The sequence below is a fragment of the Alligator mississippiensis genome, chromosome 2, assembly GCF_030867095.1.
Source record: "Alligator mississippiensis isolate rAllMis1 chromosome 2, rAllMis1, whole genome shotgun sequence".
NCBI classification, from domain to species: Eukaryota; Metazoa; Chordata; order Crocodylia; family Alligatoridae; genus Alligator; species Alligator mississippiensis.
Window position 1 is genome coordinate 171,815,028 of NC_081825.1, and position 15,143 is coordinate 171,830,170.

The 15,143-nt window shown below is 57.8% G+C and overlaps 1 protein-coding gene across 4 annotated transcripts; it reads left to right on the forward strand.

Moving 5' to 3' along the window:
- The first annotated feature begins 1,719 nt into the window (after window positions 1-1,719).
- Window positions 1,720-14,640, forward strand: TCIRG1 (T cell immune regulator 1, ATPase H+ transporting V0 subunit a3). 4 transcript variants are annotated; one of them, XM_019498777.2, is made up of 21 exons: window positions 1,720-1,901; window positions 3,180-3,359; window positions 4,063-4,183; window positions 4,675-4,753; window positions 5,135-5,364; window positions 5,829-5,923; window positions 6,104-6,230; window positions 6,583-6,665; window positions 7,127-7,220; window positions 7,778-7,990; window positions 8,324-8,474; window positions 8,939-9,078; window positions 9,285-9,442; window positions 10,000-10,090; window positions 10,232-10,350; window positions 10,977-11,190; window positions 12,275-12,391; window positions 12,762-12,890; window positions 13,589-13,709; window positions 13,883-14,057; window positions 14,333-14,640. In XM_019498777.2, the coding sequence occupies exons 3-21, from the start codon at window positions 4,067-4,069 to the stop codon at window positions 14,412-14,414; spliced, it is 2,535 nt and encodes an 844-aa protein (XP_019354322.1). In that variant the 5' UTR covers window positions 1,720-1,901; window positions 3,180-3,359; window positions 4,063-4,066; the 3' UTR covers window positions 14,415-14,640. The 4 variants fall into 4 exon arrangements, with proteins under 4 accessions (XP_019354322.1, XP_014462888.1, XP_019354324.1 ...); XM_014607402.3 differs by lacking the exon at window positions 3,180-3,359; XM_019498779.2 differs by lacking the exons at window positions 1,720-1,901; window positions 3,180-3,359 and adding an exon at window positions 2,035-2,253.
- The last annotated feature ends 503 nt before the right edge of the window (window positions 14,641-15,143 follow it).

Genomic DNA, 15,143 nt, shown 5'->3' on the forward strand with positions numbered 1-15,143 from the left:
GATAGTTGCTCTATTCAGGGGAGCATAGTTGTGATAAATCCTGCTGGGTTCCCTGGCTTGTGTTTTCTGCAGGCTTTGCTCTATCATCTCCCTCAAAGAATATCAAGTTAGCAGAAGTCTTCAGCCTACAGGGGTGTGCTAGCACTGGGGGCTTTGCTGGCATAGCTCTGTCCTGGACAGAGTGTATGTGTATAATTTCTTAACTCCCTTCCCCCCCAGTTTCTTCTTGCTGATCAAGTCAGCCCAGCTATGAAGTGTAGACCAAACTTCTTCCTCTTGAGTAGGGTGGAAGGGGAGACCTGAGACCAGGAGCAGCTTGGCGTAGAGGGGAGGGGTACAGATGGGGCTGGGCACTGCTTGCCTATCCAATAGCTCAGTTTATGCTGCTTGGTCCACTGTGAAGAAGCCAGGATTGCTCTAGCACACTGGCCAGACCCTGGGAATTGAGTAACCTCCCTACACCCAGAGAAGCAACAGGGAGTAGTGGCTGAAGTGACTGTTTTCTTCCTCCAGCAAAGCCACCCCCCCACACCCCTTGTGATGTGGTCTGTGAGGAATCAAGTCTTAGAGGGGACCTGGTATGCAAGAAGCAGGCTGGGGCATGACTGGAGCCATCTGCAGATGCCAGCTGGAGGCAGCTTATGAGGCCAAAGCTGCTAGGAGGCCAAAATAAAGTAAGAGCAAGGCTTGCAATTGGCTAGGACAGCATAGGCTGTCCTTAGCCATTGCTCTCCTGCCATTCTGCCTTGGCAGTGCCTTGGCCTGGTGCTTCAATCCAGCTTGGACCTGTTCTCTGTTCTAAGCCCAGCCATCCCCTCTCTGGCCTATGAGCAAAAAGATGTAGTTAGCCATGTTAGGCTGAAGTCAAGTAGAAAGCAGAGCAGATTTGCACCTCAGGCATCAAAATAGATACATATAGCACTAGGCTGACACCCGCTCCATCAAATGGGCAGAAGGCACAGTGTGCACATGTACTTTGGTCATTAAGGTGCAGCTCCACCCTGCCCACTAGCATGCCCTGACAAGTTGCCCATGAAGTAATTTTGCCCTGCAGCTTGGTCAAGGATGTGCCTGTCTATTTGTGTATCTGATTACCGTGGGCAAAGCCCACCTGGCTAACTCATAGCCCCTTTTTACAGGGGCTAATGGACAAATGGAACTAAATTCTTGGGACAACGAATGGAAAAAAAAACAGGATCAGAGTGTCGCATGGGTCAAAGGGGCAAAGCATGAAATTAAGTGTGCCTGATGGGGACACTGAGCAGAGCCCCCCCAGCTGTCCATGGAGCTGGTGGACGCTGCCCACTGGCGCTCTGCCAGGAAACCTGCATGGGCAAGTAAGAGGAAAGCGGCCCCACAGTCTCCAGGCACCTCCTTCCTGGTCAAGTACGGGGCACGGATGCGCCCGAGGAGGAGGAGGCTGCCCCAGCAGGACTGTTATGCTGGGGCTGGGCCCTGCTGGGTCCTGAGCAGAGGGTGATTGCGATTGCCTGGAGCCAGTCCCAAGCACTTGGCGGGCTGGGCAGACCCTGCGGAAGCGGCTGGGGGCCGGGCCTTGTCAGGACTCACGGCCCAGCCATGGCCCCGGGCGAGCGCTTGAGGCAGCTCCTCCAGGGCGCGGGGGAAGCGGAGTCCCGCGGCGGGGCTGGCCCGGCCCGGGCTCGGCTCCGGCTGGGGGAAGGCGAGGGCCGGGCACGTGGAGCCGGGGCGCCTGACCCGGGAGGCGGCTGCGGCGCTTGCTCCGGCCGGCCGGGGCGGGGGGCAGCTCGGGCCAAGCCGGCGCCGGGATCCTCCCAGGGAGCGGCCCAGGAAGGGGAAGAGGAAGTCCCGCTGCCGCCCCCCAGCCAGGCCGAGCCGTGCAGTGCAGCGCCGCGCCGCGCCGCGCCGCGCCGCCGGGACAGGTGGGTGCCGCCGGGAGGCGCCGCTGCGGGGCGAGGCGAGGCGAGGCGAGGCGGGGCCGGGCCGGGCGGGGGGGGCAGAGCCTGGCACGGGGGAGCTGCTTCTGCGCCGGGCAGGCGGCTGCGGCGGCGGAGGAGGAGCCCAAGCTGCCCTTCGTGGGCCCCGCTTCCCCGGTGCGGGCCTGGCAGGGTCCCTCTGGGCTCCCCGGCTCCTGCTGTGCTGCGGAGCCCAGCCCGGCTCGGCCCGGCCCCTCGAAACCTGCCTCCCACTGAGCTGGGGAGACTGGGGCCCCTCCCGCTGTTGCGGAGCAGGGCTGGGCTCAAACTTGTAGTATCAGGCCCCACTTTGCCAGAGGTAATGGGAATCACCATTATTTTCACCCTTTTTGGGGCCTCTTTTCTGTCCCTGGGCAGCCGCCTGGTGTGTCTGGCCCTGGCTGGGGTGGATGGAGACCGGGCGCAGCCCATCTCCTGGCATGGCTGGGGGTGCTGCTGTCCTGCATCCTGGCCCGCTTCATGCTTAATTTCATATTTTGCCCCTTTGACCTACGTGACACTGTTCCTGTTTTTTTCATTAGTTATCCCAAGGAGGTGAGGTGCCACCCAGAGCGGTGAGGGTGGCACACGGGGTGGTTGCAGTGGAGGATTTCGAGGCTTGTCTGAGCTGGGGACGGCAGGCTGCTGGCGCCTGTGTCCCACGTGCTCTGTCTGGGTCACTGGCCTGGCACTATGGATTTGGCGTTTGGACTGGTGCAGAGCCCTTGGGTCCCCTGACTGCAGCTGGGCCAGCTGGAGGGCGGTGGGGATATGTCAGCACTTCCCCTTGCAGTCATACCCCAGGGCTGGTGGTGCACATGGTGGGGGATGGGTGTTGCCCTCTCCAAGGGGTGGCACTGCTGCTTTGGCCTGGTGGGCTGTCTTCTGGAGGGGATGGAAACCCTGGGTAAGTGGGCATTGTTGTAAGGCCTGGGCTTGTGTTAAATCTTACCGCCTCGTTCCCTGGACCAGTGTCCCCTGCTCTCTTAGGAGTGGATGGGCTTTGGCACTGTTCATGGGGGCTGGGAGGAGCCAGCTTTGGCTGGGCTGGTTGCTGTGTCAGTGCCTTGCTAAGGCATGGAAAGAGAAATAAGGACTTAGAGGGAAGTGATGGGTTTGTCATATGTGCCAGCCATTTTGGTGTCCCAGCAGCATGGAGGGATGAGCAGAGTGCCCAAGCCCTTCAGCTAGGCTCCTGGGTTTCTAACAGCTCCAGAAATGCTGGCTCTTCTGTTCCCATCACAGATGCAGCCTCAGCCCGCACTCTGTCAGGCAGCTCTGTGCCTCCATAGGGGCCTGGCACCCAGTATGGCATGGTTGCTGTGCCGCCGCTTCCTGTGCTGCTGGGGGCATTTCCTGCTGCAGGCTCCTTGCACATCTGTGCTGCAGGCTGGAGACCAGACGTGGGGAGGGTGCCAGCCTGAGGTGGGTTTGGGCTTCCCCATCACTGCCCCAGAGCTGCAGTCACCCTGTCCCACTCAGGGAAAGCCCAGGGCCCCTTTGCACGCTTTGCCCTTGCCTTTCTCTCCACTGTCCCAACTAGGGCAGTCCAGTTCCTGCCCTCCTCCCCCTCCTAGTGGCCCTGACTCAGGAGCAGCTGAGGTTGAGCTGGGGGAGGGGAGGGGGTAGCTTTGCTGGAAAATATTTTGCAAGCACTGTGTGTGGAAAAGCCTCATGTGACTCAATGCATAGCTTCCTCCTCAGCTCCTCGCAGTCAGAGCCAGCAGTCCTTGCTGCTGAGACACTCTTGTCCCACTGCCAGCAGGACTAGTCTGGAGGTGAGCTTCCATTGTCCCCAGCTGCCAGGGAACATGTCAGCTGGAATCAAGGGCAGCTTTGTAGCCTGGAGTCTAGGACCTGCTTCAAGCTGCATCCTCTTTCCCTGCTCTTCTGCACCCTGATGGCTCCTCTGTCTCTTGGCTTCTTTCTCCCTTCGCAAGCCAATTCCTCTCCTTTTTGCTGGCCCTCTTTCCCTTTCCCATGCATGGGGTTGCTTGCTGTAGGAAGTGCTTGTTCCCCTCATGCCAGTGCGCCCATGCTCAGGCTGGGCTGTGAGGACCTGATCCTAGAGGGGCAGGATGAGTGTCTGTGCCCCTCTGCTGGGTTGCTGATTCTCCTCTCCCTGCAGCACCATGGGATCCATGTTCCGTAGTGAGGAGGTCTGCCTGGCCCAACTCTTCCTGCAGTCAGCTTCGGCATACTCCTGCGTCAGCGAGCTGGGCGAGCGAGGACTTGTGGAATTCAGAGATGTATGTGCTGGGTGGAAGGCGGGCATGGGATGGGCATGCTGCCCTGAGCTGTGTGGGTGCCTCGTTAAAGAGAGGGGAAGTTGATATGGAGTGGGGAGGGACAGAGGGGTTTTCAGTCCTGGTGTAGGGCAGGGGCGAGCAATTATTTCGGGCAGAGGGCCGCTTGATGGCTTACCAGAACTCAGTAAGGGCTGCATGGCAGGCAGCCAGGGGCAGATAAATATTAATTTTCTAAATTTTTTAGGGGCCCCCTGAGCCGGATAGAATGGCTTGGCGGGTTGCATTTTGCCCACCACTGATCTAGGGGGTGTCAGGGATCTGGTGTCAGTCCTGGTGGGGCTTTGGAGGGTATGGAGTGGGGGTTCCAGATGGAGATGGTTGGGCAGGTCTGGTCCCTGAGATGGGTTTGGGGTGGAGGCAAGTGGGTATATTCGGGTGGTTTTGGATGTCCCCACTGCTACTGACCTGCACCCTCTTTTTTCACACCCCAGCTCAACCCCACAGCCAATGCCTTCCAGCGGCGCTATGTGGGGGAGGTGCGGCGCTGCGAGGAGATGGAGAAGACCTTTAGTGAGTGACTACCCAGGATCTGTGTCCACTGGGTACTCTGGGACAGCGGGGGCAACCCCTGGTGTGGGGAGATCTGGGGTAGGGGATGGACAGGCAGGTTCTCTGGGACAGCAAGGACCCTAGTAAGATATAGGAGGGGTCTCTGGGACAGTGGAAATTTTAAGAAGTGTCCCTGGGGATAGAAGGGACCCTATAAAATAGTCTTTTGAGAGTGGGGGTTGGGCTTCTCATTGCATGGGGAGGGGGCTCTTGTGAGAGGGGGCCTGCGTGGGAGATGGCTTGTCTTGGGGCTGGGGGTTGGGTTCTGCCTGATTTGGAAGGAGGGGTTTCAGGGCTGAGGCAGTCCTTTGTGGTGCTAAGGCCATCTTCCCTGCTGTGTAGCATTCCTGCACCAAGAGCTGCACAAAGCAGGGTTGACGCTAGCTCCCTGCACCGAAAGCCCTCCAGCCCCGCAGGCCCGAGATGCCCTGCACATCCAGGATCAGTCGGAGCAGCTGGCCCTTGAGTTGCGGGAGGTGAGCCACAACCGGGCATCGCTGCATGGGCGTATGAGAGAGCTGCAAGAGTACGTCCAGGTCCTGCGTGAGGGGCAGCGATTCACTGGCCAGATGGTGAGTGCCTGCAGGCTGGGTCCTGAGGCCAAGGGGATGGGCAGGGTAGGAACCACAGGACAAGGGATGGACACACACAAAGTTGCCCAGGGTCAGGAATCAGGGCTAGGAGCCAAGGAAGTGCCAGAGGCTAGGGAGCAAGGGAAGGGCAGCCTTGGCACCTGTAAGGGCAGAGAAGTAAGGGGCAGAGTGATTGAGGCCAGGGAGAGCAGAGTTAGGGCAGGGCAGCCTGGGGGTGGGACAGGGTGAGCAGGTGACCTAGATCTGTCATCAGGGCTGGCAGTGGGGTGGGGCAGGGGTAAGCTCTGGTTGCTCTTGAAAGATGCTGGGCTCTAGGGGAAGGAGGGGACCTGAAGGGCATCTTAGCACTGGTTGCCAAGAGAGGTGGGGGTACAGTGGTGCTGGGCTGCTCCTCTCATGGTGTCTCTCTCTCTCGTCTTCCATCCGTTCTTGCTGTGGGGCAGGCTGTGTTGGGCTCCCCCACCCGCCCCCGTGCCCACTCTGAGCATGACCCCCTGCTTGACCCTTCCATGGCACAACGAATCGACCTCAAGATCAAGTGAGTTGTTCACAATGCAGAGAGGGATGTGTAGGGGTGAGCTGTATAGGGGGTGTGTGAGGGGGTACAGGTTCTACCTCAAGGCAGGGGATGGGGTGTGTCCTGCAAAAGTAGAGTGCCATGAGGTTGCTCTGTCCCAGGTTCCAGCCCTCCCATACCCTCTCTCTGTCCCCCCCACAGCTTCGTGTCAGGTGTGATCCATCCGTGGCGGGTGAGCTCCTTCGAGCGGCTGCTGTGGCGTGCCTGCCGTGGGTATCTCATTGCCAACTTTGTGGAGATGCCTGAACCCATGGAGGACCCAGCTACGGTGTGTGCCTGCAGGTGGGGTAGGAGGCAGTGGGGCCAAAACGTCCTAAGGACCTCAGACAGAGCTAATAGGGAGGCAAGGGCAGGTAGCCATGGGGTAGTGTGGGGGAGGAGGTGTGAAGTGACTTGGGTGGGTGCAAGCATGCCTTCAGGGAAGTGTGGAGCAAATGTCTGTCAGGGAGGCTGGTGCAAAACATCCAGGGTGTCTCTAGGGAAGGGCTTGGGGTGAGAGGGTGGTTTCTGCCAGGGGGCCAGAGCATAGTATCTGGTGGTCTGTTTGTGTCTGTGAAGAGGCATTTGACCCTCTGCAGCAAAGGGGCCATGGGTGATATATTGCCCCCTGCTCCTCACAGGGCGAGAGCATCACCTGGGTGATCTTCCTTATCTCCTACTGGGGAGAGCAGATTGGGCAGAAAATCCGCAAGATCTCAGACTGGTTAGTGGACACCTCCCTCCTCTCACCTGCTGTCTGTCTGTTTGTCCATCCACCTCCCTCCCAGTTCTTCCTTTCTTCCATCCTCTTTGTTCCCCATGCCAGGGACCATGATTCCCACTGCTCCTGGTGGCAGGGTCATGTTGCAGCTCCTCCATTTCTGTCTGGGTAAACCCAGGGGGAGGGGGAGGGGTGACAGGTCCTCTCTCTGCAGTACCCACCATGGCTGTTTTGTACTTTTTCGGGTAACAGGAACTGCATTCACCCTGTCACTCTAAGAGGTTCACATGAGGGGCCCCCTGGTAGTCTAGTTGACTCCCCTTGGCACAATGGAGGCACCTGCCCTCTCTGAGCTGGTTTGTCCATCCTTTCCATTCAGGTTCAGGCCCCTGCCTTCCCCCCGACCCCCCACCATAAATTTCCCCAACATGCTCCCAGCTCATGTGTCTGTGTGTCTGTCTCAGCTTCCACTGCCACATGTATCCCTATCCCGACAAGGAGGCTGACCGGCAGGAGACTCTGAGTGGGCTGCTCACGCAGATTGAGGACCTCACCTCGGTGAGATGGGGCAGGGTGGGGCTCTGCTTGTCTCATGAATGCATTGGGTTGGCTGTCCTATTCCTCAAGGATCCTTGAATTCTCTGGGCCTAGCTTGGCCTCCTTCCAAGGACAGGCTCATGGTGCTTTCCTGGTGCCTGCGCCCTGATCTCTGGGTCTGTCCGTGGCTTTCCCAGCATGTCCCTGTATCTCTGGAGCCATAATTGTTTGCAGTATGGGCCTCTGGGCAACACCAGGCCTGAGCCCTGTTACTGAGCCCTTGTGGGGCTGGGGTGGGCCCTGTCCACCAGCTGGGACTCTCTGTTCCCAGGTTGACTGCAGACCATCTGCACCTGCCAGTCTGGACATGTATGCCTGGTGCCCCTTCTGCATTCCTGCCCTGTGGGCAGCAATGTGGAGGGAGCAAGTAATTTAAGGGATATGGATTGATCCTACATTCTCAGCTCCTGGGTGCCCAGGGAAGGGGCAAGGCATGCCCCCCAGAGCTAGGGAGGGAAGGACAGTGGGATTAGAGGAAGGGATGGGTGTGTGTTCTTACTGACTCCCTCGTCTGGCAGGTGCTGGAGGAGACAGAGCAGTATCTGACACAAGTGCTGCAGAAGGTGGTGCAGGCACTGCCCGCATGGCGTGTGAAGGTCCAGAAGATGAAGGCCATCTACCTCATCCTCAACCAGTGCAGCTTCAGTGTCACCGAGAAGTGTCTTATTGCTGAGGTGTGGTGCCCAGCACGGGATCTGCCTCAAGTGCAAGAGGCTCTACGCCATGGATCGGTATGTCCCCCTGCAGTACTGCACCTACAGGATCACTGATCATATCTTGTTTCTGCTCCTTTGCCTCTCCCTCTCCCTGGGGCCCTGAGGCCTTCCCCTCCCCCTTTCCCAGATCAGCAGGGCCTGTTCCGCAGATAGCTGTATCTTTCCAGTCTCCCTGCCTGGCTTCCCCCTTGCTTTGTAGCAGGGCATCTCTTGTCCAGTCCTTCTCCTGGCCCAAGACAGGTGGGTGGAGCCAGGATAAGCTGTGCCAGCTCCTTGCAGTGCTGAGTGGTAGTGCAGGGGTCAGCATATGCCCTGAATGCTCAGTCCTAGTGCCCCCTTCCCTTTCAGCACAAGAGTGGCTCAGCAGTGGAGTCCTTTGTGCATCGCATCCCCAGCTCCGAGAGCCCTCCAACTCTCATCCGTACCAACAAGTTCACTGCTGGCTTCCAGGCCATTGTTGATGCTTACGGTGTGGCCAGCTACCAGGAGGTGAACCCAGGTAAGGCCTTAGGTACCTAGCCATCTCCCCTGGGGGAATGGGGACAGCCCTCTGAACATAGCCAAATGCTTCAAGGGAGGTACAGTTGAGGGGAAAGGCTTGTGTCCTGTCCTTGCCTCTGAGCCAGCCAGCCTGTGCCACCTCCAACCCTGGGGCTGGATCAGAAGCAGTACTCCTGACTGCAGAAGGGGTTGAGCCCCATTGCCCACCTCTGAGCCAGGCAAGGACCTTGGACCTGGTGCCCCCTGGAGGAGACAGGCTTTACATTCCATTCACCACTTTCTCCTGAGCAGCCATTCCCCCTGCCCTGGGGCTGATGGAGCTGATGCCCCCTGAAGAGGATAGAGCTTGTGTTTCCGTCCTCTACCCCAGGGCTGATAGGCTGGGACTCACTGAAGTAAGAGCGCTTCTTGCTGGGTTGTGCCAGATGGGGCCCTTCTCTGATGTGCTCCCTGTCCCCACAGCTCCTTACACCATCATCACCTTCCCCTTCCTCTTTGCTGTCATGTTTGGGGATGTGGGACATGGGCTGCTGATGTTCCTCTTTGCTCTCTGGATGGTGGTGTATGAGAACAGCCCCCGCCTGCGGCAGGCGCAGAATGAGGTGAGGCTGGGGGCCAGGCATGGTGGGGGAGGGCAAGTTGACTGGTGTCATGAAGGAGGGGTGGGATGTGTGGGGGCTGCACTGCAGAGGCCTGTGCTGGGCAGGGTTGGAGTTAGGGAATCTGTCTGGCCTGGCCTGGGTCCTGACCTCATGGGTGGGTGTGTCCTTTGACTCTCACACCTGCCTGGGTGTTCATTTGTCCCCAGATCTGGCTGACGTTCTTTGAGGGACGCTACCTCATCCTGCTTATGGGGGCCTTCTCTATATATACTGGCTTCATCTATAATGAGTGCTTCAGCAAGGCCACCACCATCTTCCCTTCTGCCTGGAGTGTGGCCACCATGGCCAATGAGTCTGCCTGGAGGTGGGCACCCTTTCCCTGTCAGTGGGATCCCCCCTATGCCTCCTAGTATCCCCCACCTGCCATTGGGCCCCCTTCATCAGTGAGGAGATGAAGGAAAGGCCCTGGGCCCCCTTCCCACTCCCTGAGCCAGCCAGATATTCCACCAAGACCCCCTCCCTCATGCTGACTCTAGCAAGCCCTCCCTCCACATCTAGGACCCTTCATGTATTTCTCCCTTTCCACTCTACTAGGCCCCCTTACCCCATACCAACCTCATGCAACCTCTCCCTGTACTGGCCTTTGCGCCCTTCCCACCAGGCCTCCCCGTGTTAACCCCCATGCATCTCTTCCACTGTCAGGCTCTCCCCTTTCTTCACCTTGTGCCATGACACCTGTCCTAGCTTATTCCTTCGGCCGACGTGTGGCTTCACCCCCGCATGTTATCCCTATGTGCCCTCTGCCTGGTTTCCCACATGTCCCAACTTCCAGGCACCCCTTTACTTGTATGCAGTCCCTCTTGACCCCACCCTCCACCCCCCAGGATCTTTTTGTGGCACTGATACCCTGTCTGCCCACAGCTCAACATACTTAGCAGAACATCCTTTGCTCACCCTGGACCCCAACATCACAGGCGTGTTTAAAGGACCCTACCCTTTTGGAATTGACCCAGTGAGTGCTCCCTGACTACCCTTCCTCTGACACGCCCGCCTGCATGGGGTGCTGTGGAGAGCAGGGCAGAAGCCCCCCTGCAAGGGGTCCTGTGCCTGCCCCACCCTGCCCTGCCTCACACCCCTTTTCCCTCTGGCGCAGATCTGGAGCCTGACCAAGAACCACCTGAACTTCCTCAATTCCTTCAAAATGAAGATGTCTGTGATCCTGGGCATTGTGCACATGAGCTTTGGGGTGCTACTCGGGGTCTTCAACCACGTGTGAGTTGCTGGGCCCCTCCTAGTAAAGGGTCATGTGCCTGGGGCACCTTAGCTCTGCACAGAGCACAGGTTACGTAGTGGGGGTCCCCCACACTATAGTCTGTCTTTCTGTCTGAGCAGCCTGGTCTGGCTTTCCCCTTCTCCTTCCTTGCTGGGGTCAGATGTCACAGGAAGGAGGTTGGAGATCAGCATGGGGCCCTATCCTTATCACGGGTCAGATGCTGGGCCTGATCTGCCCACTTCCAGTCCTCATTAGAGTAACTGGGTGGGACCATTGTGGGCGGGAACAGGGCCATGTGCTGGTGCCATATGGCTCTGCTTATCCATGCAGAGGGGGCATCCAAGCTATCGTCTGGCAAAGGAAGTGGCCCAGTGGAGAGCTGGGGCTTGTTGCTTGGCAAAAGCTCTTTGGGATGCTCTTGTTCTAGCTGACACACCTCCTGCCCACTCCCCTGGTGTAGGCCCAGACCTCCATGGCATCCCAGAGTTGTCTTTTGCATAGGGTTTCCTACTACCAGGCTGAGCTGTGACTGGTGCAGCTTCCTCCAAGAGCATCTCCTGGGCTGTCCAGCTGGGCACTGCATGAGCTGTGCTTCCAACTCATGCTCCCTCTCTTGGGCATACAGACACTTCAGGCAGCAGTACAAGCTGGTGCTGGTGTTCCTGCCTGAGATAGTCTTCCTGATGGCACTCTTCGGCTACCTTGTCTTCCTCATCTTCTACAAGTGGATCACATACAACGCTGCCAACTCCATGGTGGCACCCAGCATCCTCATCCATTTCATCGACATGTTCCTCTTCACTGTGAACTCAGACAACCACCTGCTCTACACGGGACAGGTAACTACCTGCCTCATGTGCTGCAGCCAGCATAGGCCCAGTGACTGCCTGCTGTGCCTGGTATTAACCCAGTGGGCTCAAAGCCACAGCCACAGCCCAGGTCTGATCCAGGGCTCTGATATGCCCTCTGATGCAGGCCGCAGGTTTAACACATTCCTTGGGTGGTGGGATCATGCAGCAGGCCTGGCCTGGAGCCCAAAACCAGCTTCCCAGCCCCGTCAAGATCCCAGTGCCCCAGCACTCTCTTGGCTGTTAGGAAAATGGAGCTCCTTGATTAACCCTTTGAGGGCCAGCAAAATGGGCAAGCAAGGAAGGCACAAAAAGGTCTTAACCACAGGCACTTTATTCTCAACAAAGCACTGCAGAATGGGAGATCTACAGCAAACTCCTGCACCCAGTGCCCCAGTCTGAGCAGCCCTCCTGAGAACCTCTGTTGCAGGGCCTGGTGACGCACCCTAGCACTTAGAGGAGCAGCCATCTTTTCATATGGGCTCTATCCTTTATAGTCTTAGCTTCAGTGGAGGAAATTCCAGCATCCTGCCCATCTTCATGCACTGTCTGCTGTAGTTTGAACAGGCCATTTGGGATGAGGCTTTCAGAATTGCCAGGTTCACAATGGAGTAGGGCCTCAGCACTCGTTCCCCTGAGTGCAAGGCTTCATCCCAGAATGGACCTTTTGTGGCAGTAGCAGTACACTAGGGATTGTCATCTGCTGACACAGAGGGGACAGGGCAAGATGGAGCAAAGCCAGAGGACTTGCACAGACACTCCCTCCCTTCAAACAAGGGTTGGCAACCTCTGCATCTGCTCTTCCCATCTCTCATCCTGGATCAGACCAAAGGGCCTCTTCATGTCTTGCTTACCACCACAACCCCTGATCAGTGGACTCATCTTGAATCAGTGGACTCATCTAGTCTGGTGCCCCCTTCACTGCTCTCCTGGAGCAGACCAGCAGGTCCATCTGGCTTGTACCTCCCCTGCCACAGTCTCCCCTGAGCTGCAGCAGATCAGACTGCCAGAACCAGAGCAGCCCAGCATTCTTTCTGCCCCTGCACTCAACTTCCTTTTCCCATCTCTGCTACAGGTTACGGTGCAGATGGTATTGGTGATCTTGGCCCTGGCCTCTGTGCCTGTCCTGCTCTTTGGGACACCCCTCTACCAGTACTGCCAGCATTGGCGCCAGGGGAGTTCCCCCCACAGGGTAAGAGCCCAGCTGGGTAGGGGTCCTGGAGGGCACGTGTCCAGCTGCACTCCTCTGGACCAAGGGCAGTGAGGAGTGGGGCTACTCCTGCAGTGAGTTCTCAGGGGCAGGAAGGGCTTGATTTTGGTTGGGGAAGGCGTGTTTCTTTTGGGGGATGCTGTCTGCTGCAAGGGTACTGTAAGTGCCTGGGGGGATTGGCAAAATGGGAAACTCAGTTTCTGGGGGTATAGGTTTGTAGGGGAATGGTCTTAGGGAGGGGTGTGGTAGGTGCCTGAGATGCTCAGGGCAGGGAGTCAGGGGAGCTTAGCTCTCTTTGGTGGGGTCAGGGGCATCTCCCAAATCTGACATGTTTGGTCCTGATTTCATACAGCTAGAACCATCCCTGCTGAGAGGCTCTGGAGACACTGAGGAGAACCAGTCCCTGCTTCAGGAGGACAGGAACTCAGTAAATGTGACCAAGGAGGATGTGGAGCATGGGGCACCAGGCCACAAGGCTGAGGTAGGTCCCTGTGGTGATTGGGTGGAGGGGTCTGCCCGCCAGTGCTACTTGTGCTGGGACAGTGTTGTGGGGATGGCAGAGCCACAGGGAAGGTCAGGCTGGGGCCATGTTCCAGACTCTGTGTCCTCACACCAGCATAGGGCCCTCTGAAGCAGAACTTTTTGATCCTGTGGAGTGTCCCTGCACCCACTGTGCATATCAGAAGTGCAGTGGGGTACTTCCCACCCAACCCCCCTCAACTCCCCAGCACAGAGGGACAGGGCTATGGTGCGGGTAGACTGATCAGGAATGGATTACCCCACCTCCAGCTATGGTATGCCCCATGACCATCTTGGTATTCCCAGTGCTCTGAGCATGGGTCCCCAAGGTCCATGCATGGGTGAACGTGGCAGCAGGGGGATGGGCCCAAAGGCATTGACAGGTGTGGGGTACAGTCTCCATGGAGCATTCTGCCCTGGGCCTTTTTGCCACCAGGATGCAGTGGGCCATGCCCTGTCCTGCATCCTGGCAGCTCTCCCTGCTGCAAGCCACCCCCAGAAGGCAGAGCACATTTGTACCAGCCCACCACCAGGAGGAGACAGAGACTGTGCATTTAGGTGGGACCCAGACTGAGAGTTCTCTTCATGGTGTGAGATCCTGCATTCCAGTCCCTGGTGTTGGCTTCTTACAAGGGTATTCATCCCCTTTTGTGCCCCCAGGACTTTGTGCTCTCCGATGTCTTCATGCACCAGGCCATACACACCATCGAGTACTGCCTGGGCTGCATCTCCAACACTGCCTCCTACCTGCGTCTGTGGGCATTGAGCCTGGCACATGCACGTGAGTGTTTCCTTCTCAGAGCTGCATGTTCTGCATAATGTGTGTGTGTGCACTCACACATGTGCTCTGTGACACTCAGTGCTGGCTGGCAAGGCCGTGGCAAGAGGCAGCACTGGGGCAAGAAGAGCTGCATTGATGTGCCAGGCATTGACTTCCTCATTCTTCCCCTGCAGAGCTGTCGGAGGTGCTGTGGACCATGGTCATGCGGAATGGCTTTCTGAGGCTGAGCTATGCAGCAGGTGGTGTGCTGCTGGTGCCTGTCTTTGCCTTCTTCGCAGTCCTGACAGTGGCCATCCTGCTGGTGATGGAAGGGCTCTCAGCCTTCCTGCATGCCTTGCGTCTGCACTGGTGAGAGCATTGGCCTGTGCTGGGGAGGTGTGGGGAGTTTGTCCCCAGTCATTACATCCTGTCCTGGTAGTGCTGGCTGTACCCCTCCAAGGGACCTGAGTATGTGGGCAGGGCCATGATGTGGAAGTCCTGGGGTTGGATTGCAATTGTCCCTAGACACCCCCACTGGAGTGGAGATGGGGGGGGGTGGGGGGGGTGTTGGTGTGTGTGTGTGAAGGAGGGGTTGGGGTGCTGATTTCAATGTTGACCTTTCCTTTTCTGTCCTGTGTTTCTAGGGTGGAATTTCAGAATAAGTTCTACACAGGTGCTGGGTACAAGCTGAACCCCTTCACCTTCACCCCTTATACTTGGGAATAGGCAGCAGGACCCAAGACCAGACATTTTGTCCCCTGTCCCTTGCAAAGGGCTGGCACCTCTTCCCTGGCCCCTCCCTGCTCCCTTGGTGGGGTGCTGTGCCCCAACCCTCGCACCCCGCTCTCCTTCCTGCTGAGCCTGGTGCTGCTTTCCTCTCCACTTCCTCAAGGCCTGGTGCTTTCACTGACATTTCCTCCCATCTATTTTTATGATTAAAGAGTTGAATAGCCTTGTCCTCATCGGTTTATAACAGGATTAGCCAGTGAACAGCTACCTGGGCTCCCTGTGCCTGAGTTTTCCCTACTCTAAGTTACCACCTGGGGAGAGAGGTGCAGCAGAGACCATGGTGGGACAGGCATCATGGACCAGTGCAGTAAGGCAGGCAGATAACCTGGGCAGCAGTTTCCATGTCTGGCCACCAGCTAGTACCGTCCCCTGTCTAGGCTCCCACCAGTTGCAGAGAGGATGGAGAAAACCAGGTACATGGCCACAAGGGGCAGAGCCCCCTCAGACTACACTGGCTTCAAGAGCTGCCCAGTGGCAGCCGTGCTAGTGGAGTAGCCACGGCTGCCACTGGGCAGCTCTTGAAGCCAGTGCATAGGGGAGGCTGTTGCCCTAGGAGTGACACTCATGGATGGAACCCATTGCAAATTCAGATTGTGCTTCATGGATTCTGCTGAGCTGGGAACACCTCTTTGCTTGGTCAGGGTTCCCCGTGACCTGGGAGGTGGC

Bases quoted from the DNA above. Each gene is read 5' to 3' on its own strand.
- TCIRG1 (XM_019498777.2), top strand. From the start codon at position 4,067: ATGGGATCCATGTTCCGTAGTGAGGAGGTCTGCCTGGCCCAACTCTTC. The intron at 11,191-12,274 runs GTAACTACCTGC...TCTCTGCTACAG, and splicing joins ACCTGCTCTACACGGGACAG to GTTACGGTGCAGATGGTATT. The intron at 13,710-13,882 runs GTGAGTGTTTCC...CTTCCCCTGCAG, and splicing joins ATTGAGCCTGGCACATGCAC to AGCTGTCGGAGGTGCTGTGG.